Source organism: Natrix helvetica (assembly GCF_964273705.1).
Source record: "Natrix helvetica genome assembly, chromosome: 1".
Lineage (NCBI taxonomy): Eukaryota > Metazoa > Chordata > Lepidosauria > Squamata > Natricidae > Natrix > Natrix helvetica.
Window position 1 is genome coordinate 75,983,357 of NC_138548.1, and position 27,564 is coordinate 76,010,920.

The window sequence follows — 27,564 nt, forward strand, 5'->3', positions numbered from 1 at the left end:
AATTAAAAGATGAAACTAATATATGAGATAAGACTCATTACATGCAAAGCAAGATAGTTCAAGCTATGATTTGTCATAATTGTGATGATTATGGCGTACAGCTCATGAAAACCCCAAATCCACCATCTCAGAAAATTAGAATATTAGATGCAATCAATAAAACAAGGATTGTACATAGAACAATATCAGACCTCTGAAAAGTATAGGCATGCATATGTACGCCGTACTTGGTTTGGGCCCCTTTTTACTGCCTCAATGTGGCGTGGCATGGAAGCTATCAGCCTGTGACACTGCTGAGGTGTTATGGAAGACCAGGATGCTTCAATAGCAGCCTTCAGCTCTTCTGCATTGTTCGGTCTCATGTCTCTCATCTTTCTCTTGGCAATGCCCCATAGATTCTCTATGGGGTTCAGGTCAGACGAATTTGCTGGCCAATCAAGCACAGTAATCCAACAGTCATTGAACCTGGTTTAGTGCTTTTGGCAGTGTGGGCAGCTGGAAAATGAAGTCAACATCCCCATAAATCTCATCTGCAGAAGGAAGCATGAAGTGCTCCAAAATCTCCTGATAGACGGCTGCGTTGACCCTGGTCTTAATGAAGCACAGTGGTCCAAAGTCTTGTTGTTCAGTGGTCCAAAGTCCTCTTTTCTGATGAGAGCAACTTTTGCATCTCATTTGGAAACCAAGGACCCAGAGTAGGGAGGAAGAACAGAGAGGCCAATCAAGCACAGTAATCCCACGGTCATTGAACCACTTTTTGGTGCTTTTGGCAAGTATGGACTCCTCTTAGCAACTCCTTGCTTATAAAATCTCGCGTATAATTTCAATGCCATTCTTCTGTTTCTTTAATCAGTTTATCTTTAATTGTCAGTAGTGTTATCATTGATGTTGCTAATGAAATTTCTCTCTTTAAATCCATAAATTCTTTTATTTTTTCTTCTTCTGTGTCTTGCCATCTGGGGTAGAGTTCCCCTCCATTTAATTCCTCTTTCAGTATTCCACTCTTTCCATTTTCAGAAACAAACCAATCACCATAAATATCAGCAGATTTAATTTCTTTATGGTCATTTTCCTCTTCGGTTTTCAGGATTCTAACCTCCACTTTTTCCACTTGATAAACATCTCCAACTTCTTCATCATATTTTACTGTTAGATGCTCTAAGTCTTCCAACTTCTTCTCCATCCTCTCAAATGTGTTTGATAATTTCTGAATTTCTAAGTGTATCTTTTGCAGGCTTAAAGTTTCTTTCTGCTGTTGAAGTTGCGCCATTATCTCCAGCTAACAAACACTGCTGCTCTAGCTTGGAAGGTTCTTACAAGATTAAGCATAAATTCACAATAAAGTTTTATTTGCACTTTTCTCTGGTTAAAGATATACTTCAAAGGGACATCTGTATGCTTTTCTTCTTATCACTCTCTATAAATAAGCAGTGAGACCTTGGAATGCCAAGCCAGGATAATCAGTAAGAAAAGTAAGAGTGTTTCGTTTCCAATACACAAACCTCCAGTCTCCGAGTAGCAGTGTTATTGTTGCAATTTTCTTTGTTTCTTTTTGTATCTTTTTTGTATTTCAAGTTTTAAAAAAAGGTCCAATTCTTGAATGAGTTAGAAAAATACCCACAGTAATGAAAGAGGAGAATTTTAGTCCATAAGTTACAAAGAATAATAAAAGAAAAAAATTGAAGAAAACTTAATCCATTCATTTTAAAAGGCTTGCATAAATTCCATCCATGAACATAGCATTTAAAAAGTAAGATAACGCACTGTCCAAAACCATTCCAAACTTAATTCCGCCACTTATTTCTTCTGTTCTCCAATTTAAATTAATTTTAAGTTTTTTATAGGCAGTCTCTTTTAAAACGGTAAAGATTCCTCACCAGCTGGAAACACTTTCTCTTTCCGTATCCTTCTGTTTTGGAGCCACCCCGACTTCATCAGCCTAGGCTGGATTTTTTGTCGCTGGCTTGAAAAACTTCTCTTGCATCGATCAGGGATTTTGCGATGTCCCTGAGATCAGCAAGACGTATTCTTCCTGTTCACCATCTCTGCGGGACAGTTTAGGTCTGATTGGACCATCCAGCGGCAAAAGTATCGGCTGCGGTCTCGGACCATGGAGACCGCACGTCCGTATCATCGTGACGTTGGCTCCTCCTCCACAATCCTTGTTTTATTGATTGCATGTAATATTCTAATTTTCTGGGATGGTGGATTTGGGGTTTTCATGAGCTGTACGCCATAATCATCACAATTATGACAATCACAGCTTGAACTATCTTGCTTTGCATGTAATGAGTCTTATCGCATATATTAGTTTCACCTTTTAAGTTTCATTACTGAAATAAATGAACTTTTGCACGATATTCTAATTTTTCGAGTTTCACCTGTATGTATGTACACCCCCCTGCTGAGGTCAAACACAACACTGATGCGGCCCTCAATTAAATCAAGTTTGACACCCATGGATCAGAGGAACTCACAAATTGCAACAGGTACTGTTTGGTATAAGAACCAGCTTCTATTAACCTTCACCTTTTTTAGAGGACATGGCTGTTAGGTTTTACAGGGGATGCATCCATAGCTAGCAGTTTAAGTCTTTTGGGGATCACAGAACTGCCATCTTTCACAAACCACATGACAATATAATCATTGTGGTGCCTGTTAGAAACCAGAACCAGAACAAATAATGTGAGCTTTACTGAGGATTATCTCTTTCCATTACTGAAACCTGAGATATTGATCCAAAGAACAACACAACTGAGATGCGAAGAAATCTCCACAGAAATCTCCAAAGCAGCCAGACTGAACAAAGCTGTGTACAAGTTGATTCCATTATATTCCTCCAGAATGTCCTGCCCAGTTTGCAGGCATAGAACATAGAATAATAGAGTTGGAAAGGATCTTGGAGGCATTTTTCTAATCACCACTGGGGAAAAAACTGTTTGCAAGTATACGTTCTCCATAATGCCACTCTGAAGGTTCTAACTGGTTAAAAAACTTTTTATCCCTGTGGTGGACAGAATATGCTTTCCCCAATTTGTACTAATCTTGTTAGTTCTGTTTACAATAACATTTCCCCAAAGACTCCTTTGAACAAATAATGACTTCCTTTGTCACCCCTTGCTGTCAGAAGGAACAGATGGGTATACAACAATAAACTCTTTTTGTTTCTAATGATGGTGGCCTTCAAGTGTAATTAAAACAAGTCAATTTTCCCCCAAGTGACAGCCACTCTGGAGAATGGAACGCCTAGGCTGAATTTTCCCCAAATGCCTGTACAGTTTCTATCCCAAGGCAGCATATCTCTCTTTCAATCTCTCTTGAATTCAGTTTACTGCCAAGTTTTATAACCTGAAGCCTAGGGCCAATTGTAACTCATGAAAACCCTCTCTAAAAATTACCATTAGTTGTTGTTTTTAATGTGACAACAGAGAAAAATTAGTGTGCACATGATTGGAGCGTATTCAAATGGACTGCACTTAAATTTTAATTCAATTTAAAAGTAAGCTATACCCTGTTTACTTTGTCTCCTAACCACAGCGTCTTTTTGAAGCATAATTCCCTTTGACTAAAGTGCAATCCTTATCCTGGAAAAGGTTGCACAAAAAAACTTTTCGCCCATTCCTCCTTCCAGGTAGCCCCAGGAGGCTCACCTGTTCAGCTATCAATTGATATGAAAGTCATGCAAATGACAAGCCTTAATCACTGGTTTTACCTCAACAAGCTCTGTCTCGGAGGTGAGCTTGATCCACACATTGCATTAATGAATTGGTTGCTGAATAAACCCCAATTGGCTGAATTTGAGCAGCAGCCAGCTGTAAACTCTAATTTTCAAACTACAGAGATTGGAGCCACATAACCTACAAATTGAAAATCAAATGAATCACATTATGGCTTGGAGGCATGGGTGACTCCAGCAAGTGTCCTTGGGCATAATGGAAAAATAAAGTGTAAAAAATGGGCATCTGCTGTAATTACTCTTTTGTTACTATCAATTGAATTATAGATTCTGTTGCAAAGCCAAGTGCTTTTGGCTTCAGATCCAACTGGGATCTTTCTTTCCCTTAACCATAAAGTTTAAGATGAGAGACTCGCGTCTACTATCCACTTCCCATGCCAGTGGGAATCACTGTTCTGCTTTTATCAAAAGTCTCAACGGCACCCGTTCTATACACAGTAATCATTCAAACCAACCTCTGCCCCAGAAAACTGACGTCTTCTCAACGGCACCCGTTCTATACACAGTAATCATTCAAACCAACCTCTGCCCCAGAAAACTGACGTCTTCTCTTCACCAGAGAATCATAGGTTAAAGTATTGGTCCGTTCAATAACTTCTGTTTGTGGCTACCATTTTCTTCATATTGGTAGAACTATCTCTGCTTTCTGAGCTTGCTTTGAATGTAATGTAACGATTTCAGGAAGTCTCAGCAGATAGCAGCACTCAGCCAATCTTGTCTAACCATAGTTGGGCCTGGCTCACTGACACTGCTAGAGAACTCCTGGGCTGTATGATAGACTTGGAAGTTGAAAAAAATATTTAGAATACAGAATAACAAAGTTGGAAGGGATCTTGGACATCTTCTAATACAACCCTCTGTTTAAGCAGGAAACCCTATCATTTCAGTCAAAAAGCTGCCTAATCTCTTCTTAAAAACCTCAAGTGATGGAGATCCACAACTTCTAGAGGTAAGCTGTTCCATTGATTGTTCTCACGGACAGGCTATTTCTCTTTAATTCTAGATAGGCTATCTCTTTGATGTGCTTCCATCTGTTAGTTCTTGTCCTGCCCTCGGGTGCTTTGGAGAATAGTCAATCCCCTCTTCTGGCAAATTCCTTCCATAGTGTTGCTGTGGTGATATATAAGAATCAGGATTAGAACCCAGCTCAAGAGCAGCCTTATGTTAGCCATCTTCAAATTCTGGTCTCAGTAAATTTACTCATTTCCCCTGGCTTAAATATGTGTGGTCTCTCATCTTAGAATCACAACTCTGGGCTGCTCACAAAGATTATATAAAACAAGTAGCACTTAAAAAGATAAAAGCAAAACAATAACAAAGATTCCTGGTGCCACAACCTTGATACAACCCACAGCACTATGCTTCAGTTCCAATTTCACCCTATCCCAGGATTTGGGGTCAAAGCTGGGCTTTCAAGGGGAAGAGTGCTCTAGGGGGCAGAGACTTCCAAGGAAACAATGGGGACATTTAAAGGAAAGAAGTGTGCCCACTGTATTTCAATCAATCAATCAATCAGAATAGAGCTGGAAGAGACCTTGGCCTTCTAGTCCAACCCCATGCTTGAGCAGAGACCCTATACAATTTCAGGCAGGTGACTGTCCAGTCTCTTCCTAAAAACCACAGCTTCTGATGGAAAGCTGTCAATTGTCCTCACTGTTAGGAAGTTTCTCCTTAATTCCAGAGGTTGCTTCTCTCCTTGATTAGTTTCCATTCATTTGTTTCTGGTCTTGCCTTCTTTGTGCTCAAAGCATCTTTGGTGCTTTGGAAAATAAGTTGTGGCGGCCCTTCAAATACTGAAATACTGCTATCATGTCACCCCAGTCCATCTTTTCTCTAGACTAGCCAAACCCAAATCCTGCAACTGTTCTTCATATGTTTTAGTCTCCAGGCTTTAATCATCTTAGTTCCTCTTCCCTGCACTTTTTCCAAAGTCTCAACATATTTTTGTTTAAAATATGTGTGTTTGTATTTTATTATTTTTTTATTTGATCTGGTAGGACAGGGAGAGGCAGTAGGCCTCATGCCATGGAGGGCTTTAAAGGTGATAATCATAATCTTGAATTGACCTGGGACAAAAACAAGAGGCAATGCAGCTCACACAACAGAAATGCAACATGGGCAAACCTAGGGCACTGAACATCTGGACCAGTTGTAACTTTTGGTTAGATTCAAGGGCAATCCCATGCAAAGCACATTGCAGTAGTGACCAAGGCATGATTGACAATGAGATGTGTAACTGGGTATCATTAGCAAACTGAAGGCAATCCGGTTAAAAACAGCGCATACTTTTAGTTAAAATAATCATTTTGGCAAATTATTTACACCCATTTAATTTAAATGAATAAAACTGCACGTAAAGGAAAGATGTATGACATTAAGATACTTCCTTATATTGTTGATCCAGAGATAAGTTCTTTGAGAGAGATGGGCAGTCTAGGAACATGAAATGAAAAATGAATGAATGAATGAATGAATGAATGAATGAATGAATGAATGAATGAATGAAAAACGGATGAATGAAAAATGAATGAATGCTTGGGTGGGATGCACTTTTTGAATCTTTCTTAATTCAGCAAGTCCTAATTGGGTGTCATACTGGGGATTTTGGAAGTCATAAGAACATATATATGTAGGGAGTTTGGGTGGAGAAGATTTTAAATTTGACATCATTGCCATTGTTCAAAATTATAGTAGGCAAATGGATGAGTGGGATTGATCAAAATTATTAAGAAGCTGGCTTATGTGATATCCAAGAGTGTGAGTTATGAAGCAGAAACTGCACGGTTCAAATGTCAATGCTCCCATGAAACATTTGGTTGGCGGAAGGACAAAGAAGAATATCTAACTTCAAGTGCTTGAAAACCGAGGGAAAATAGTCCTGCACTGCCATCTGTTGGCTACTGAGTTCCAGCCCTTGAAGACTCTCATTCAGTTTAAATGAATCTGACGAAAACTAATCTGAGCTAATCGTTTTGATACAGGATTTGCAATGGATCCCCTCCTATAAAACAAATTTGTGGAACAGATAGGTAGGATACTTTTCACACTTGGAAGACATAAATATTATCACAAAGGATGCCACAGCAAATCAAGAGGAGACAGCTGTCCCTTGTTCTGTCAAGACATTTGTTTTTTCAGCTTTCAAAAGCATTCAAGTGGATTGAAATGAATAAAGAACTATATTGCCAAAAAAACCCAGAATTTATTTCATTTAGTGTAGTCATGCACTGAGATTCTTTCAAGGAGATTTTTTCTCTCTCTCTCAACTAAGTGGCAAAATATTACTCAGAAAAAACCTAGATAGATCAACCATGTATTTTCTCTTTTATCTTTTTGGGAGAAAACTGTAGGCCGCTGAAATTTGCATTACCCATACTTCTGAAGTCATTGAGGTTTGCACCAAGGAGGCATTCTGACTATGTTTGTTGTCTGTGTGGACTAAAGCAAAACCTTCTTTGGATAGACCTTAATTCCTGGGACCTTCAAAGAGATGAACTACTTCAACAATATGGAAATAATTTGCTATATTTTACTGTACGATGGTATGAATTTCCAATTCTGATCCATGATCATGAAAGTTTCTGATGTTTCCCCATTGAAGGACCAGTTAGGTCAATCCTGCTTAGTTTTCAGGACACGGTCAGCCAGGTACTGTCACCTAGAAGACATGTATACACTGGAACAATTGAGCATACCCGAGGGATTTCTGCAAATATTGCACAATTAAAGCTTTCTCTGGGTGTATATATCTTCTAAGCCAGGGGTGTCAAACTTGCGGCATCATATTTTTGCCACATGACGTATCACAACTTTTTTCCTCTTTGCTAAAATGAGGTTGGGCATGGCCAGTGCATGACACATCCAGCCTCTCAGGCTGCAGGTTTGACACCCCTGTTCTAACCAATCCAAACCCCTCTATGGATGAACAGTGGTTGAAACTACAAACTAATGCGATTCATAAAGTTCCATTTCCACAGGCATTTGGGCTGGGAGTTTGGGTGAACACTGCTGATGTTTATTTGTGTGTGTGTTGTGTGTGTGTGTGTGTGTTGTTTTAGCCAGAGCATTATGAGTTATAATTCTGTTATAATAATTGTTGTACAACCACTACATTTAAATAGACCACACAGCTTGGTCTAGCAGCTTAAGACAAGCCCAGCCAGTTGTGTCTTACTTGGAAAACATGGTTAAGGAAATAACATGGCATGATTGGTGATCATAACATAATCCCTGCCCCAGGGAATTTTCCCACTCTGAAACAACAGCTGCATTATTATTGTTGTTTTTTCTTCTTTTCCTTGTCATCTTTTTTTTTTAGTGACTCCTGAGGGCAGTTGTCTCCAGCATGCAATCTCCCACCAAGCCAAAGTACAACTCCCATTATCCCCTTATAACATGATTTAGCTCTCACGAGGCATCATAAATTTCTCTATAATCTTAAAATGGATAGGATAAAAGCTTTGCTCCTCTTTTTAACCTATCTTGATGGAAACAACAACAACTTGCACATGTAAAAGTTGTGGCTATGAGAACAGACTGGTAATTTGTGGGAAAAAAACAATTGTATGCCAAATCCTTAGACATTTAAATGCCACCCAATATAAAGTGATGCAGATAGGACCATTTTCAACAAAGATGCCACCCGCAATCTTCCTTAAATCTGAAGGCCCAAAGGCACAATTCTGCTTTCTGTTTCTGAAGATGGTCTTCATCCCCAAGATGCTAGGTCTCTCTTATTCACCATCCCATCTCTGAATCTTATACGCTATCATAAAGTATGAAAGAAGTCAAATAGCGATACTTTTTTTTCCCAGTTTATCTAGCCATTATAACACAGGCTGCCTGATAAATTCCATCAGTGAAAACATCACACAGAACTGAACAGTGTTAGGCATGGCACTGAGTCTAATTTCAGGAATGGAAAAAATAAACGGATCTGCTGCTGGCTTTAACAGTAACCTGATGTGAAGCTTCTGACATAAGTAAAATAAGCATTTGCTCACATCTGTAGGACAAGTTTCTGATAAGAACACAGCTGTAGGGGCTGAGAACTGAGGCATGGGTAGTTTACATTAACTTTGGTTTATTTTGACAACTCAAGTTGCTTAACAATTTGGAACCTGCTTTCTCTCATTTGAAACAATCTCTCTCTTGAGGGGAATCAGAATATTTTGAAGTATGGAATAGATTTTATGATTGGTATAAGACAAGATGACAAGATTGGAACAAATGTATATATTGTGATTGGACAGAATGATAGACAATGTATTAAGTAGTTTAATTGTCAATGGTTGAAACTAGCTGTATATAATGTGAATGTATGGTCACTCCAACTCCGCGGTATTGCATTGTTTTAAATGTAAAAATAATAAAAAAAATATTAAAAAAAGAAACAATCTCTCTCTCTAGAGAGAGGGAGGGAGGGGATATATATGTGTGTATATTCTACAGAGGAATTATATATACCTCCATAACTGTCTGGTTTGGCACTGCAACCAAGCAAGAGAGACACAGACTTCAACGGATAGTTAGAACTGCAGAAAAAACAATTGCTATCAGCCTGCCTTCCATAGGACCTGTATACTGCACGAGCCAGAAAGAGGCCTGTGAAAATATTACAGACCCCATACATCCTGGATATAAACTGTTTCAATTTCTACCCTCAAGATGACTCTATAGGGCACTGCACACCAGAACAACTAGCTCCAAGGACAGTTTCCCCCCATTCCATCATTCTGCTAAACAACTAATTCCCACAACACTGTCAAACAATTTAGTGAGGTTGTATTACTATTATTCTTCTCATCTTTCCTATTACCTATCCTCTTCTCTACTTATGACTATAACTTTGTTGCTTGTATCTTTACAATTTGTATTGTTTTTAGTTTCCTAGTACATTGTTTGCTTATTTAGTATTCTATGACTATGACTGTGTTGTATCTTATGATACCTTATGAATGTATTTTTATGGTGAGTATGATCATGATTTATCACTTATAGCTTTTATGTACAATGAGAACGTATGCACTAAAGACAAATTCCTTGTGTGTCCAATCACACTTGGCCAATAAAGAATTCTATTCTATTGTTGGAAGAAATATCCATCTGATTCAGTTCTAAATGGAGAGAAAAACACTGGAAACATGGAAGCTGATTGGAAAGGTGTTTTATTGATAGACAGGACCACAAGGGTTTGAAGTCCTGAGCAGCTGACCACATGATCAGAGGGAGATAGAGGTACCGTATATACTTGAGTATAAGCCGACTCGAGTATAAGCCGAGACCCCTAATTTTACCCCAAAAAACTGGAAAAAGTTATTGACTCAAGTATAAGCCGAGGCTGGGAAATGCAGCAGCTCACGGTAAATTTTAGTTTGAAAGCAGCTTCGTATGACCTGCGTTTTTGTTTTGGTGTAGGATTAGAAGTACTGGGATCCATTCCTGATTTTTAATAATTTGTCCTGCGTCCCACAGCGTTTTAAAAACAGTCCCGACTTTTGGTAACGTGCGTGGCTACGCACGTGGCAAGAAAACACCCTGCTGTTCCCCGGACTTGTTTTGATGAGCACAAGGCAACTGACGATAGTTTGTGCCAGCCACGCCCGCTCAAACTATTGTCAGTCGCCCCGTGTTCAGCAAAGCAAGCCTGGGGAGGTCCTTTGTGGGCAGCCAGTCCTAGCCGCTTGCGCCCAAAAGCCCCCGCCGCCACTAGAAAGTTACCGAGGACTTGCGCTGCAGCTGAAGTGAACCCAAAAGCCCCCGCCGCCACTAGAAAGTTACCGAGGACTTGCGCTGAAGCTGAAGTGAACCCAAAAGCCCCCGCCGCCACTAGAAAGTTACCGAGGACTTGCGCTGCAGCTGAAGTGAACCCAAAAGCCCCCGCCGCCACTAGAAAGTTACCGAGGACTTGCGCGCGGCCGAGGCTTCGGTGCTTCCGGGATCGCTCCCACCCCCTCCACCACTGGGAGCCAGTAGGAAGGTGGCGGAGGGGGTGGGAGCGATCCCGGAAGCACCGAAGCCTCGGCCGCGCGCAAGTCCTCAGTAAGTTCTTTTTTTTTTTTTTTTGTTCACTGGAGTATAAGCCGAAGTGGATTTTCCAGCCCAAAAAGTGGGCTGAAAAATTCGGCTTATACTCAAGTATATACTGTAGTTATACCCTCTCTTGGGCCTTGCCCTTGAGCTTCCTGTTTCTGTGCAAGAAATGTATTCTATTGGTGGTCAGACTTCCAGGGGTCTATGCGGGGGTCATAGCTGAGGTTGTCTGAGATAGGTTTGGTTGAACCTTGCTGGGTGGTATAATGTCCCCAGGTGATTTTGCAATGCAGTATGTCCTGCTGTTAGATGGGTAGAGGGCTAATCCTATTATTATAGGCTTAAGATACAGAAGGATCTTGACAAAGTTGAACATTGGGCAGTATCTAATAAAATGAAATTCAATGGTGAAAAGAGTAAGGTTCTACATTTAGGCAAGAAAAACGAAATGCACAGGTACAGTATAGATGGTATCTTGCTCAACAGTAGTAACTGTGAAAGGGATCTTGGAGTCCTAGTGGACAACCATTTAAATATGAGCCAGCAGTGTGCAGCAGCTGCCAAAAAAGCCAACACAGTTCTAGGCTGCATCAACAGAGGGATAGAATCAAGATCACATGAAGTGTTAATACCACTTTATAATGCCTTGGTAAGGCCACACTTGGAATACTGCATTCAGTTTTGGTTGTCATGATGTAAAAAAGATGTGGAGACTCTAGAAAGAGTGCAGAGAAGAGCAACAAAGATGATTAGGGGACTGGAGACTAAAACATATGAAGAACGGTTGCAGGAACTGGGTATGTCTAGTTTAATGAAAAGAAGGACTAGGGGAGACATGATAGCAGTGTTCCAATATCTCAGGGGTTGCCACAAAGAAGAGGAAGTCAAACTAGTCTCCAAGGCACCTGAGTGTAGAACAAGAAGCAATGGGTGGAAACTAATCAAGGAAAGAAGCAACTTAGAACTGAGGAGAAACTTCCTGACAGTTAGAACAATTAATTAATGGAACAGCTTGCCTCCAGAAGTTGTGAATGCCCCAACACTGGAAGTCTTTAAGAAGATGTTGGATAGCCATTTGTCTGGAACGGTATAGGGTTTCCTGCCTAGGCAGGGTGTTGGACTAGAAGACCTCCAAGGTCCCTTCCAACTCTGCTATTGTAAATTGTACATGTCCTGAGGGGTCATGTCTTAATCCCATCACTCTGGAGCTAGAGGTTTAATTGCCTTGTAGATAGGCTGCCCAAATATCTGCTGGGGGTAGGGAACTGCAGGGAGCTGCTCTTTGTCTTTAAAAACATGTTTCTCCTTTTCTCATCCAGGAAAATATAATATTCTGCCTTTTTAGCATTTCCTAGAACAGTGATAGCTAACCTTTTTCCCACTGCATGCCAAAAGCGGGGGGAGCATAGGTGGCAGTGGTGGGTTCCTGCTGGATCGCACCGGATCGCGCACGCTCCCTTTCAGCGCTCCACCTGGCTTGCACGCTCCCTTTCAGCGCTCCACCTGGCTTGCGCGCTCCCTTTCAGCGCTCCACCTGGCTCTCGCGCTCCCTTCCGGCGCTGAAACCGGAAGTACAGTCTTGCCCCGCCCCTGGCGAAGCAACGACGCCTGCCTGCGCTCCACCAGCTCGGCTGGGAACGGAGATGTTTCCTCAGTGGAGCGGAGCGCCTGAAAAGACTTTTCAGGCGCTCCGCTCCGCTGAGGAAACATCTCCGTTCCCAGCCGAGCTGGTGGAGCGCAGGCAGGCGTCGTTGCTTCGCCAGGGCCGGGCAAAACTGTACTTCCGGTTTCAGCGCCGGAAGGGAGCGCGAGAGCCAGGTGGAGCGCTGAAAGGGAGCGCGCAAGCCAGGTGGAGCGCTGAAAGGGAGCGCGCAAGCCAGGTGGAGCGCTGAAAGGGAGCGGCGCGATCCGGTGCGATCCGGGAGGAACCCACCACTGATAGGTGGGTTGTGCGCAGGCATGCCCACACCAATAATTCTAGGCCCCTGCCCTCCCACCCTCACTTTTGGCATGTATGGACCCATTTTTTGCCCTCTACAGGCTCCAGAGCAGTGGTAGGTTGCAGGCAATATGGCCTGGTATGGGTGTAATGATTCCTGCCAGGAGCACCAGGTACCGTTCCGGTATGATGCTCCAGAGGGCCCGCCCGCCATCCTTACCTGCATTTGAGCTCTTTGGCGCTTCCGCGCATGCAGTAGAGAGGGCAAAAAATGGTTCTATGGGCAACCTGGAAGTTTGGGAATGTTCGGCGGACGTTTTTCACCCTCCAGAGGGCAAAAAATGGCCCTACGGGCAAATCGAAAGCCACTTTTTGGAGGGTGAAAAACGGCCAAAAATGAAGGCTGAAGTCAGCTGGCCAGTGCGCTCATGTGCACTGGAGCTGACAGGGCAGCGCCTCACATGCCATAATAAATGGCTCCGGGTGCCACCTGTGGCACACGTGCCATAGATTCGCAATCACTGTCCTAGAATATTTCATTCTTCTAGAAGAGAGGTGGGTGCTACCGCCTGCCGCCCCCGTGCTTTGCTGGCTGCCAGGCCTCCTAGGACCTCCCCGGACTTGCTCTAGCCTGGCAGCTGCACCGCACCAACTACCACCTGCTGCCACCGTACTTTGCTGGCATCTTCCTTTTCTATTATTTTGTGTGCTTGTTTCATGCTAATGCAGTGCATGCAATTGAAGAGTTCATTTGTGTGTGTCTTCTTTGTGCAGGCCATTTATTGGAGCAAGTGTGTCAATGATGTAGAAGACCAGCAAGGACAGTCATCTTCCTTCTGTAAGTAGCTTTTATTTTTTTGTGTACTTACTTTAATCTTATTTAAAGTAGTAAGTGCACAAAATAATAAATTTCCTTTTTTATATCTTCTTTTTGTAGATCATTCATTGGGGCAAAGAATTCAGTGACATTGTCTTGGCCACTCCCTCCTGGTCACATGACTGCCAAGCCACCCCCACCCAGTCACATGACTGACAAGCCACTCCCACCCGGTCACATGCCCAATAAGCCACTCCCACCCAGTCACATGGTCAGCAAGCCACTCCCACCTGGTCACATGGCTGGCAAACCACTCCCACAAAGCAGTCCAAACCTACAGAAGAAATTCTAAAAAATTTTGAAACCCACCACTGATAGAGATAGATAGGTAGATAGATAGATGATAGATAGATGATAGATAGATAGATAGATAGATAGATAGATAGATAGATGATAGATAGATAGATAGATAGATAGATAGATAGATAGATAGATAGATAGATAGATAGATAGATAGATGATAGATAGATATTGTGGCCACAAAATCTGCAGAAATGATTTTGTAATTAAGCAAAAGAAATGAGGTAGCCTTACCACCGTATTTTTTGGAGTATAAGATGCACCGGAGTATAAGACGCAGCAAGGTTTTGAAGAGGAATTTTTAAAAAAAAGTTTTTGCACTCTGCAAACCTCCCAAAAACAGCCCATGCACGGCCATTTTGGTGAAGGGGTGGAGTTTCAGGAGGCAAAAAATGCTGTATTCAGTGTATAAGACGCACCCAGATTTTCAGTCTCTTTTTGAGGGAAAAATGTGCGTCTTATACTCTGAAAAATATGGTAACTAGTGCTCCATTACAATTTATGTCTACATTGGCCCAATATTGCTCCATAACTGTGTTTATTGTTTGGGTTTTAGTTTTTGCTTTTACCCTGTAACTTGATCCATGGAAAAGTAGGGAACAGAAAGACTAAAAGCATGTATTATTGTTTCCTTTAAAATCTGTAATGAGTTTATTATATTGCTTTAATGACATAAAAGCAAAATCATACGTAACAGACATTGACGTGCAGTCAGGTGAGGCACAGCCTCACCGCTCTCATCATGAAAAGAAAAAAAATGTAAAAAGAAAAAGCTAAACTAGTTGCTGCCTCACCATGGATGACTCTGCTTAACTGTTTAAAAAAGCCTCTAAAAAGCACCCTCTACTATGAGACAGGATAACTGCATGCCTCCTCTAGTCTGACTTTAGGCGTTTTATGATAACTCAAGCAGAGTTAAGCAAGGATTAAAAGCCTAAAAATTCCTGAGGTAGTTGAGGCAGCAGTTCTCCTGCCTTATAGTAGAGGGCGCTTTTTAGAGGCTTTTTTTAACAGTTAAGCAGAGTCATCCATGGAAGCCAGGCAAAGAGCCATGCTGTAGCACACACACTTTCCCCCAGCCTCTTTCTTTTGGAAGGCTCGGATCAGCTCCCCTCCAGCTTCTCTGCCTGTCCTCTCACACCAGCCTCCAAGCAGGAGGTGAGTGGGTGGGCTTTATTGCGTTCCAGGCATTTCCCACCCAGACAGCAGGCTGCATTTGCAATGGTGGAGGTGTTTGGGGAAGGCAGCAGGGGGCTAGGGGGGATGGCAGAGGAGCTGCTTTCAAGCCACTGGAAAAGATATCCAATCCAACTTTTGTGTGTGTGTGTTTGTTTGAGAGTGAGTGAGTGAGAGAGGGAATTGGGTAGGAGAGATAGTCCAATCCAACTTCTGTGTTTGTGTGTGTGTGTTTGAGAGAGGGGGAGGAAGGGAGAGAAACAAATGCTGTCGTTTTAAATCAGAACTGAGCATGCCTGGCTGTGGAATTCTGGGAGTTGAAGTCCACAAGTCTAAAAACATTTGAAGCCCACCATTGTGTCAGTGCCTCACCAGCCATAAACCTCACCGCACGTCACTGGTAACAGATCACTGTTTCGTTGTCGTCATACTGAATGAATAAGCAACCTTCCAATATAGCAAGCTAGAGAAATCTGGGAGTTGAAGTCCACACATTTGAAAACTGCTGAGGCAGAGAAATACTGCAGTAGACCATCTTGTAATGAAAATAAATAAACCTAAGAAAGAAAATTCCCCACCCCCCAAGCACGCCGTCTTTTGCATTTGATTTGCCTAATCCCATCAGACCCAAACTAATCCCTTCCCAGTCCCAAACAAAGCTACCTGCAATCCTATCTAAACCAAAAAAGAGAAGCGGCCCTCACCAACTCCCTAGCTAGCTTCCTCAAATTGTCCAGCCAATCAGATCCCTAGTATTTCCCACCTTTTAGGTCTCAACTTCTATGAAAATCTTTGCTTTTCCATTGTTCAGGGTCTTTCTTTCTTCTAAAGCAGGCGCCCAATGATTATTGCAATAAATGTGGTTCTTCTACAACTTAACAAATTCCTTCTATCTTAACAATCGATGTTCAAGAAAGTGAGACATCCTGTTAGTCAATGTTAATCATTTGTCTGTGTTTTGCTGAACTCTGCGTCAAACTGTAAGTCAACATTATTGGGAAGTTACACATATCCTCATACATTAAATAGCTTTACTTCTTTGTATATGTTTACATTCTAGAGATCACAAAGTATGTGGAGACCACTGTTTAGACAATTGGATGGGCAATTTAGCACTAAGTGCCTTGATGAAAGAACAGTCTCTTAAGAATAGCACAAGTGATATAATTTAATCTCAGATCTGTTTTTCCTTTGTTTATCCCAACTTTTGCAGCTATTTTGTATGTTTTGCTCCTTTTAAAAAAAGTACAGTATAGGAATTTCAAAGCTTCTCAACAAAACCAATTTTGATTACAGCTTTAAAGGATGCTGTTTTAATCAACATCTATTAGGATAATTCCATGAAATTCCAAAATATAGACAAGATTGGAAATCCCTAAAAGACAACAATGACAAGTCGCTTCCATATTTTTGCCAAGAAAAATGACTTACCTTATATTAAACAGCCCTAAACCAGTATTTTTCTATTTTTTTGAAGTTGTGTGGACTTCAACTTCCAGAATGCTATTACATGGAGTAAACTACTGCCTGCTGTTTATCAGATCAAGAACTGAATAAACCTGGCACTTAAACTTTACTAACTGGACCATCGGATGCAACAGCATAAGGCTCCTATATTTCTCATTTACATATCCACAAATTATCTGTGGTTTACATTTAGCTTGTAAAGGGCAACTGACTCGGAACTTAGACCCTGGCCAGGCCAAGGACCACCGCTGATCATCATCCTTTCTGCTCCTAGGAGGAGCCAAAGATCACCCTGCTTCCATTCCTTAGGTTTCAATGGAGAAACACATTTTGGCCGAGACTCATGTAGTATCAGCCTATGGAAAACATGTGCTGGGAGGAGAAATAAATTTCATGACGAAATGTGGTAATCTTAGCAACTCATTAAAGGTGGAATCCAAATAAATATGTGGCAGACAGAAATGCAATATGCACCTATTTGTAGTGATTAAAGCAGGGGTGAAATTCAGCAGGTTCTGACAGGTTCTGGAAAACAGGAAATTTTGAGTAGTTTGGAGAACTGGCAAATATCACCTCTAGCTGGCCCCCAAGTGTGGTGGGAATAGAGATTTTGCAATATCCTTCCCCCAGGAGTGGGGATTTTGAAGTATCTTTCCCCTAGAGTGGGATGGGACTGGAGATTTTGCAATATCCTTCCCCCAGAAGTGAGGATTTTGCAGTATCCTTCCCCTGCCACACCCACCAAGCCACAGCCACAGAACTGGTAGTAAAAAAAAATGAATTTCACCACTGGCCTAGAAGTGGTAATCCTCAACAAGCCACAGTAGAGCCCCAAATTTCTGTTGCTAAGTGGGATGTTTGTTAAGTGGATTTTGTCCCATTTTGCAACCTTTTTGCCACAGTTGTTAAGTAGATCACTGCAGTTAAATGAATCTGGCTTCCCATTGACTTTGCTTATCAGAAGTTCCTAAAAAGTGATCACATGATCACAAGACACTGCAAACGTCATAAATGTGACTCAATTGCCAAGCATCTGAATTTTGATCACATGACCATGGGCATCTATTCTAGGGCTTAGCGCTGGAAATCCCTTCGAAGTGGATGAGAGCGCCTGTTTTTAGAATTGGGACAATAACACCTAATGTCCTAGAAATATCAACTTGATCAATTACCTAGCCAACTCTAATTATTCCTCTCCACCCACCTTTCAGAGATTTCATCTGCACCATCTCTCTGGAAGATTTCTGGGTTGTGCATTGATCATATATCATAGGATGCTCACTGCTCGGCCTGTTTTACCTGCTTGCTATTATGATGTAAACAAAAACAACAAAAACAAAGGGTGAAGTCTCTTTTCTGGATATTGCCATATCCGGGTTCTCGATGTGCGGAGAACTTTTTCGTTCCCTTTTTTTGCTGGGTCGTCCCGTTTTTGCAGCTAGCTCAGCCTGAGACTGCCTTTCCAGCCAGGCTCCGCTGTGACTCCGGGGTCTGTTTTTTGCCGTTCCCTTCCTATTTTTCCCCTTCCTACCAGCCTATCCTGCAGTCTTGATGTTCTCACTGGTGGAATTCCATCCAGATATTAACCGAGGCCGATCCGATTGCATAACTCCCGAGATCAGCCAAGGTCAGAGGGGATGCCTGCTAAGGATGCATTAGGCTGAGCTCAAACAGGTTAGAAGTCTTCAAGGTATGGCAGGAAAAAGCTTCGAGGGACCGATACCAAACATGACCCCACCCTGTTTCTGCAAAACAAAGCTCCATAAGGCGAGGCGAGATGGACCGAAAGCGTTCAAGCAACAACCTCGTCCTTTAGCGCAAGAACCGATTTCTCGTTCACTTTGAACCTTTTTCCCCGCTATTTACACGACGGAGCTTAAGTCATCCATAGCAGAGGCGTATAGAGAGTGCAAGAAAATAAGTCCCCGATCTTCAACAACAAAGAGAGAGAGAGAGAGAGAATTCAGTTTCCCGTCCTGTGAAAATGGGAATAGTTTTAATCTTTAAGGCGATTAGGTCTGGGTACCAAATAACCAGTCGACCACTAGATGGCAGCAGATACCGAAACGCCGGCTCTTTTTTTTTGTTTAGTTGTTCGAATTTGCGCGACTCCGACCTGTCAAGTCTTAATCTTAAAAGTTGTAGCCAATACCAATAACTGCACTTTTACTCAGCAGCCGTGAGGATAGTGCCTAAAACTCTTGTTCCAAGGACCTCACAAATCGCAACGGATTGATTTTCCAGGACAGACCAGCCAAGTTTGTCCTGCGCAATTTATAATTGTACCGAATCCTCCACTGCTGCTCCCCCGTTTTTAAACGTCAGGATAGGAAACCTCAGCAGCATCCACCTGTATATATATTAAATGGCTCGTGGCCGTACCTGACCTTTTTATCTAAGCAGAGGGCACCTATGGAGATTCTTTCATCCAGGTCATGGTTGTCCCAAAGATGCTTTTTTGTTTGTTTGTTCCCTCTCCAAGAGGCAACTTGACTTTCAGGTTTTTCTTTGGAGACGTTGAAGAGCTGAAGCAGTTTCTTGGATGAGAAGCAAAAAGTCTTCAAAGCAAAACCAGAAAGTCCAGTTGCTTCTTGAAAGTGTGTGTGGGGGGGAGGCATCTTTGGGACTAAGCAGAGAGCACAGCCCAGATAAGAACTATCAGGACAGAAATCCTAAAGCATTGGGTATTGCCAAGAGTCACAGCAGGTGACCTCTGCTCATATACCATAGTAGTTCAGTGGATGTATTGCGAATGGCTGGGCCAATGCAAAAAAATGTCTTAAAAGCATCTTATAAATCATAAAAGCTGAGGGTGAGCCCAATTGTTATGCAGCCTGCCTGCAGTTGGCCCTATTTCTTTTTCTGGCTGCCACCTTCCATTTGCATCTTAACACAATAGTTAATAATTGATTCAAGCAGCATATGCCTTTTATTTATGCTTCATTGCACTCGAAGTGAAATGTTCGAACTACCAGGTATGCGAAGAACACTGCACTTCCTTTTTCTCCCAATATTTATTTGCAAGCTCATCAATTGCTCCATTAATTTACGGTTAGGTATATTTTATAATTTACGGTTAGGTAAATTTAATAAAAATCTACACACCACCACAGAAAAATAACCCAGCCCAAATGAAAACACTGGTAGGGAATCACCGAAAATCATCATTAAAAAGCTTACTTCTGAATTTGCACTTTGATTGTGGCAAAATTGTTGAAATGCCCGTGAAGAGTTTGTTTGGAGGAAAGTTGCAATGCACTTAAGATGTTTTGCTTAAGAACGTTGTTTATAACCGCTTGCCACTTCTAAAATGCTGTCTTTTGTGTACTGGAACATGCAAAATCCAGACAGGCTGCTTGAAGGCAAAATCACAAAACTCCGCCTCTCAGCCATCTCATCATGCGATCAAACTCACTGGGAAAGGCAGAAATGACTAGACATCAAAGACCAACCAGAGCATAAACTGAAAGCTGTACAAAATCAGAAAATGTGAAGAACTTGGTCCATAGAATTGCTGAATCAGGCCTGATTAGACCCATAGCTGTATCACCTTTAATAATGGAATCAGGGCTCCAACCTAAGAGGTAAAGGGTTCTGTACCATCTATTGATTGCACATTCCTTGCAATGTACTAGAAGTAAAAGTAGGCAAATCACATTTCTTTAATTTTACCATAAAAGATTTTTTAAAAAATACATTGTAAAATAGTGTCCTTTGGAAAAGGTGGGCTTTGACTATTGGGGGGAGGGGGACTTCCGATATGAAAAACTAGTTTGGAATATAGAATATGGTCATGGTATACTACTTTTCACCCCTGTAAAATATTTGCATTTAATACAAGCTTGGCCAACTACTTTTATTACATGAGTATCAGTCTTGAAAAGGCTTGGCACAAGTGCTGTATTTCTCACTGGATCTATATTCAGAGCACATTTAACCAGAAGCTAGGTTAGCAAACTGCTGACATATTAAACTGCTGCATTAAATTGTTGGTATAACCACTACTCGTACAACTGAGCCATTTGGATCAACCGAAATGATGTTATCTTCATTTCACAACAGGTCACTTAAAATTACCTAAACAGCTTTTTATCCTAGCTGTTAACAGTTCTATTGTCATTTCCAATTATTCAGGAAAGTATCATTTACCTAAATATTCCTTATCCTCACTCAGGGCTGCCTGTAGTAAGCAAAGATGGCATCTCAGTTACAGGTATATGTTGACAATTTTATACCATTACTTCATGAACCTTTCATTACCTGCAAAGTACTATTCCACTACTCCAAGTATCAAATATTAAGTAGAAATTGTAAATGTATTACAGTAGAATATGCTACAAAATATATCACAATAGGCGAGGAACATTTGGGAAAATGCAGCATGTACGATACCATGTCCAAGGTGAGGTACAGCTTTCCAAGTATCTCTTTATGTTTTATAACCATGTTTCTGAAAGGTAACATCTAAGTGCAAACCCATGTAAAACATAGCTCTCCCACAGCTTTGAAAGAAAAACACAGATATTTTTTTTTAAAAAAAGGTTTATTGTGAGTTTTGACCAGTATATTTGGAAATATGGCCAAGGCAGCAAACAAATATTTGGGAATCATTCCCAAAACCCGGAAATAAAGCTTTATTTACAGCTGGTGTAAAGCTCAATTAACCAATTTAAAACATTTAACATCCCAAATTTTGATTTCTAGAGTATACTGAGAAAATGTTTTTTTAAATACAAAAAAATTAGTTTCTTCAAAGAAGACTAGCAATATACATAAAGCTACACACTTCTGATTTAATGAAGTGAGCAAGAAAAAGATTATCAAAAAGAGAATACAATTAGTTCAGTAACTTTCTGATGGTCCACATTTACAAAGTTGTTACAACCTTTCCCTCCCCTGGTTCAGAGTCCCTCTTTCCCCAAAGTCACATACTTACCACAACTATTAGCAAGTATGGTTTTAAAAGTTCCAAGGCAACCTGCACAATTCAGTTGCCACTATCTACAGATCTTGACCTTGAGCGTGATCTCTGGCGATCAACAGAAGCAGGAGACTTTGACCTACTGGAGGAAGCACGTTTCTGACTCTTTTCAGGGGCAGGAGATCGACTAAGTGATTTTGATTTGCTACGGCTCCTGCTCCTGGATCTGGTGTAAGACTTGCGGCTTCTCGATCGAGAACGGCTACGGGATCTTGAAGAGCTCCTGCTACGGGAGCGAGACCTGCTTCTAGACCTACTAAGAAAGGTAAATATCCATGTTAGGTTAGGTTTATACTGACCACAACTGTGTATACACAAGCATATCTTAGCTGAGTTCTTACCTGTGCCTTTTGCTGCCCTCAATTAGTTTTATTTTCCTTCCATTGATTTCCTTGCCGGAAAGTTTTTCAATGGCATTCTTTAGATCACTATAAGAGGCAAACTCAACCACCCTATAATAAAAAAAAAATACAGCTTATATATTAAACTATGGAAGCTTAAACTTCCCCCCAAATCTACTTTGGAGATTCCTTCTCCCAAGTTATCTTTTGCAATATCTTACAATGGTTCCAAAATACTTACCCTTCATTTAGTTTGGGCCTGTGTGCATCTGCAAATGTTACTTCCCCAGCTTGTCTCATGAAGTCTTTGAGATCCTATCACAAGATTAAATATGTTAGATAAAGGAGGTAGACAACATTTATAAACTAATAAAAATTATTACTGCAAAAAAAGATGTTAACAATTAAAACGTGGCAAATGCCACACTTGTAGATAATTCCATATTTGATACAATATATCAGGGCACGAAATAAATGAAAACAGCATATTGCTTTAAGCAAAATGCTCAAATCTTAAGTTATTTGTCTATACATTTTACACAATTGAATGCAAGACAGTTTACTTGTATGAAAGCATTCTGAAATGTCTTACAACTAAACAGCACATTTACAAAACAAAAACCAGTTATTTTGTGCCCCTTATGTCATTAAAAATATAGTTTACTTTACCTTTATTAAAATTTCCCTAGGCTAGCCAAGCAGCAAACTGCATTAAGCGATCGAAGATACCACCACGGTACATGCCCGACTGGCTCTTCGCCAACCATTTGAAGAGAACTACCCAGTCGATGGAAGCCTTTAATCGCACAGCCCTCCCTATTAGCAGACTACTGTCGGATCCAGACATTCTCTACTCTTGTGAAGTTACACCAAGGATCACTTTACTGCGATCAGGATTCCAAGGACCACCTAATTCGTATCTTTTCAACTCTCGATCACGATCTCTTATTTCGAAGCGTTAGAGGAGGTACAGTTCTCAACTTAGGAATCAGATCTCGTTAACTTTCGGGGATCGCTGCAACCCGGCACTCTAAGGAAGTGCACCGATTACGTCTAGACCGGCAAACACAGATCTAGAGGTGGCCAACTGATACACTGGAGGAGCTGACTGGAAAAGTCAACCAGGCCCAACCAAGAGTGACCAAGACAACGATTAGGATAACCCACAGGCACTCCTCGTCATAAGGCCAACGACACAGATAGGCTGGCAAATAAAATGGATTTTTAAAGTGGTTAAAATGGATTTTTAAAACAAGGTAAAATTACATTAAAATACTATTAAACTACTTTTGAACAATGCATTTAAACATTAATTAATAATTTTGATAAATGTTTTAAATTTAAGATAAAAATAGTTTTTTAAATAAAAAAATTACATATTACATACCCATTAAATGAAGTCAAAGATAATCATGTTTAACAAACCTGCCAGCTGACCCGAGAAGACAAATTTTCTACAATGAGACGATTTTCTGTTCTTACAGGTGGTGCATTTCTAGTAAAAACAAAATGTTCAGTTCATTAGTTATGCCTACAGAAAGTTAAACTGGGCATCACCTATGTTCTTTGCATAGTTATTTACCTTCTGTCATTTCGTGGGCGGCGGCTGCTAAAACGATCAGAATAACGCCCTCTGCCTCTTCCACCTCTAGAGCGGGCTCTAGCATGTTCGATTGTAACTCTTGAAAGCAAAATAGTGACACCTATTTATAATACAACAGTCCATTCCATCTATGCGACATTAATATGAGAACACGAATTATGACTCCTTCCAGTTTCAGACAAATAGGCCAACCTGAACATACTTAAGTCGAATATATTTGCAAACTATGTGTTTGGGCACTACTATTGTCAAGCATACGATTAAACATGTACAAAGCAGCCAAATGCAAACGAAGGGTTATGAAATGTTACCTTTCACTGCAGAGTTCTTTTCCATCCAATTCATAGACTGCATCATCAGCATCTCTGGGATCTTCAAACTCCTGTTAAATAACAAAATAATGCATCAGCAACCGGCATCTCTGCTTAGTTTCAAGTTTCTTAATGGCAAGTAATAGCAGCCACTTAATTTGTGTTTTGGTCCATTGAATTTATTCCAAATCTCAACTCCCTTTGTGAAGGAAATCATTAAAGACTGCATTTTAACTTTTTTTTTTTACTTACTACCAGTTCTACATATTACAAAGTGTATTGCCACTGCAAAGTATGCATTCCTACATACTTAAAAAGACCAATGGGTCTGAAATGGCTACCAAAACCACTGTAGCTCTTTCTTCCCATAGGAAGTAATCTATTTCATCGCTACAAAGCGCTGCTTGCACGAAGCTTTTTTTTTTTAACCGCTTACCACAAATCCAAAACCTCTCTTCAAATCAATGTCTCGGATGCGTCCATATCCCTTAAAGAATCTCTCTACATCCTTCTCTCTGGCGGCTGGATTTAGCCTTCCGATGAATACGCGACAACCACTCATGGTACCGTTTTAGAGTAGCTGCAGAAGAAGAAAAATTAAAAGGAAAAAAAATTAACGTAAAAATTCAAGTCGGCAAATCGAGTCTAAAAAAAAAAAAAAAAGATGGCCGCCGCCTCCCTAAAGGATCAGCAGCAGCAACAGGCCCCGCCAGCTCGATTCATTGCCGCAGTACCTCCTCCGCCCTCGGTTGCCGCAGTCTGACATCAGGGAAGGCAGCCCCCACGCAGGGCCCATCGCCCCGCCCCGCCCCGCCGCTCGTTCCAACCAGCCACCGAGTTCCGCCTCCCATCGTCCAACTGGAAAACGCCAGCTCGGTTCCGCCTTTTCTCCAGGCAGTCTAAGCAGCCAACGCGAAGTTACGGAGAGCCGCGCATGCGCCTCGCACACGACCGCCCATCAATCCTAGCCCTTTTGATTGCTTTCACGAAATGGCGGCGCGGCCGCACCCCAATGTTCCAGGCCAATGTTACCTCTCCTGGCTTTTTCTGTTAAGAGGAAATGTAATCACTCACACACACACACACACCGCAGACGGTTTAAAGTACGTTTAAAGCTTGTCTCCCACTTAATCAAACTTATACAATGCAACCGTCTCTCTCTTTCTCTCGCCCCCGTCCCTGCTCTTTTACATCGCCTATTAAATTTGAATAGGTAGGCACTTACGATCGTCTGTTCTCGGGGTTTTTTTCCAAGTGCAAGTGTCAACGGACAAAGACAACCTGACAACCGCCCCCGACGACGTCCTCGCCTCGACTGGGTAGGTTGAGCGTTAACTACGCCACAAAATGGAACCTCGTTCCACGTGATCGTGGAGGCACGTGACCTACTTGTAGTTCAGTGATAGGTGGAAAGAGAAGGGAGGGGAAATGAGGTTGGTGGTAGGAGAAGGACTCTCAGCTTGACTGAGACACGGGAGAAAAAGCCCGCTGCCTCGAGGTAGTTGGCGCATGCGCAATAGTCTATTCCCCCCCCCGCTCCTTTTATGTATTTTGTAGTCCGCAGAAACGACAAGAGAGGGTCCCAAAAGTGCTTTTTTTCCAGTGGTAGCTGGACTCTCTGGTTTTTCTTTGAAGACGTTTCGCTTCTCATCCAAGAAGCTTCTTCAGCTCTGGCTGGATGGTGGGGAATGGAAGGAATCCAGCCAGAGCTGAAGAAGCTTCTTGGATGAGAAGTGAAACGACTTCAAAGAAAACAACAACAGAAAGTCCAGTTTCTTGGGGGGGGGGGGAGAGCGCTTTTGGGGACAACCATGACCTGGATGACTGAGAATCTCCGTTGACATTTACAAAAGAGGACAGCGAGGCCATATTACGTAAGAGACAGGGTTAGGGTGTGTGTGGTAACCAAATCAAGTCTACAACGATCCGGACGACCACGAGATGGCAGCAAAGTAGCGATGGTCCGGATTGTTTGCAGCTCGTAACTGGGGTGCTTGCGTGTGTGTGTGTGTGTGTGTGTGTCGCGTAGTACAACATTCAAAACACCTTTTCCGTAACTTCTTTTTGGTACCATTGTTTCTGTACCTGTGCTTTAATCTCGCCAAGTACATCCGAACTAGTCTGTTGCTTCCCTGTGCCATATATGTAGGGGTACATGCAGAAATGTGTATTTATTTAGTCATGTTGATGTAGTGTATATTGTATAGTGGTGACCCTTCGAGAGCTGTATGCAACGAAATTTCATTTTAATGTAATGCCGACTAGTATACGTTCAAAGTGACAATAAAGTTATTCTAAATGGTAGTTTAATCTCGGGGGAGTGTATGCCAATTGAACAAACAAGCGTCTGCTTGTTTTGTTTTGAGTTGAAACGAAGGCGGTCGCTCCCTTCGCGCTCAGCCTCTGGTCCTTCTTCCCTTTTCCGCCCCGTTGGCCCCCGTGCGACCTGGTTTCCTAGGGCTACAAGGAGCCCGGCTCGGCCGCTCATCTCTCGACCTGCTTTCCTACAATCTCGGCTGATTTCCCAAGCTGCACGGTCTGGGGAGAAAGAAGCCCCAAAGCGCCGAGGATCTTTCGGGGTCTGAAAAACCTGGACCTGAAGGCGGGGAAAGGGCTGCATGTTGTGGGAGGCGGCCTCTCTGCGCGGAGCCAGGGCGATTCGCCTTATGGGTTGTTGAGTGCGAGATGCTTCGTCGGTTTCCCACCTCAACAAGGCTTTGTTTCGGGGTCGAAGGGTAAAGGGAGGACTCCAGAGCCCGGATCTGTTTTATGCCACCCTTCCTCGCCAACTCTTTTTAACCAGTATTTTTTCAATTCGTTCTAATATGCTGGGTGTTAGTACTTAGAGTAGTAAACGACAAATTTCCCTAGTCAGTTTCACAACTCAGCTATGATAGGTGCCAGGTAGCTTTTCTAATTAATTTTTACCATGCCTTTTGATTGTCTGATTACTTTCACAGTTAGACAAGGGAACTGCAGGATCCATCCTTAAACCTCCTTATTCTTGGTACACCGTATTGGATTAGAGAAGATTTAGTCCTGTTCCTTTTTGATTTTAAAAAGCAGACAGTTTGTATGAAAATGCAAAAGGATTTTATCCCTGTGCATGTTTTCAATTTTTAAAATTTACACCAGCAAGATTGCAGCCTTACAGCCATCTTACCATCAGTCTTGGTTCACATGTTGCTAAACTGTAATGGGATTTGATTTTAGATTAGTATATGTTACATTTCCCATTATAATCTGTGAACCAAGCCGTGATCAGTTCCTTAACAAATTTTTAGCATTAGTATTTAGTATTGTCGGAAGAAATGTCCTTCTGGGTTCAGCTCCAAGTGGGGAAAAAGACACTGGAGACATAGAGGCTGCTTGGAAAGATGGTTTTAATGGTGGACAGGACCACATGGCCTGAGTCCTGAACAGAAATGGTGATCACATGCTTCAATGTTGGTGGAGAAGAAGAGAAGGGAAGAGAAGAGAAGAGAGTGAAGAGAGACTTGCAGGGCTTTTTATAATCTGTTCGCCCTACCTATCTGTTTCCTGTTCCTGTGTAAGAAATGTATTCTCATTGGTTACCAGACTCCCATGGGCCCATGCAAGGGCAACCCTCTAGGCTGAGTTTTGAATCCAGGTTTGGTTGAGTTCTCGGATGCCATGTGGTCAGTTGAGTAAAAGGCAATATTATCCTGCCTTAATCCCATCACTCTGGATCTGAAGAGGAGAACTCTTTATTATGTAAAGTGGACTAGCTTGGCTTTCTTAATGGCCCATTGACAAAGTGGGGATGGGCAGGAAGCTACA

General features: G+C 41.8%; 2 protein-coding genes across 4 annotated transcripts in view; both read right to left on the reverse strand.

Annotated features, from left to right (window-relative positions):
* PLEKHD1 (pleckstrin homology and coiled-coil domain containing D1) overlaps nucleotides 1–27,564 on the reverse strand; it is a 283,969-nt gene that overhangs the window by 86,008 nt on the left and 170,397 nt on the right. The window lies entirely within an intron of this gene.
* Nucleotides 21,052–25,147, reverse strand: SRSF5 (serine and arginine rich splicing factor 5). 3 transcript variants are annotated; one of them, XM_081939330.1, is made up of 9 exons: nucleotides 24,989–25,136; nucleotides 24,498–24,810; nucleotides 24,200–24,343; nucleotides 23,764–23,834; nucleotides 23,432–23,530; nucleotides 23,275–23,344; nucleotides 22,091–22,164; nucleotides 21,850–21,960; nucleotides 21,052–21,764 (listed from the first exon to the last, which is right to left on the reverse strand). In XM_081939330.1, exons 3-9 carry the CDS (start codon nucleotides 24,323–24,325, stop codon nucleotides 21,515–21,517), a joined length of 801 nt encoding a protein of 266 aa, XP_081795456.1. In that variant the 5' UTR covers nucleotides 24,326–24,343; nucleotides 24,498–24,810; nucleotides 24,989–25,136; the 3' UTR covers nucleotides 21,052–21,514. The 3 variants fall into 3 exon arrangements, with proteins under 3 accessions (XP_081795456.1, XP_081795455.1, XP_081795457.1); XM_081939329.1 differs by lacking the exon at nucleotides 24,498–24,810 and having other exon boundaries at nucleotides 24,989–25,147; XM_081939331.1 differs by lacking the exons at nucleotides 21,052–21,764; nucleotides 21,850–21,960; nucleotides 24,498–24,810 and having other exon boundaries at nucleotides 22,146–23,053; nucleotides 24,989–25,147.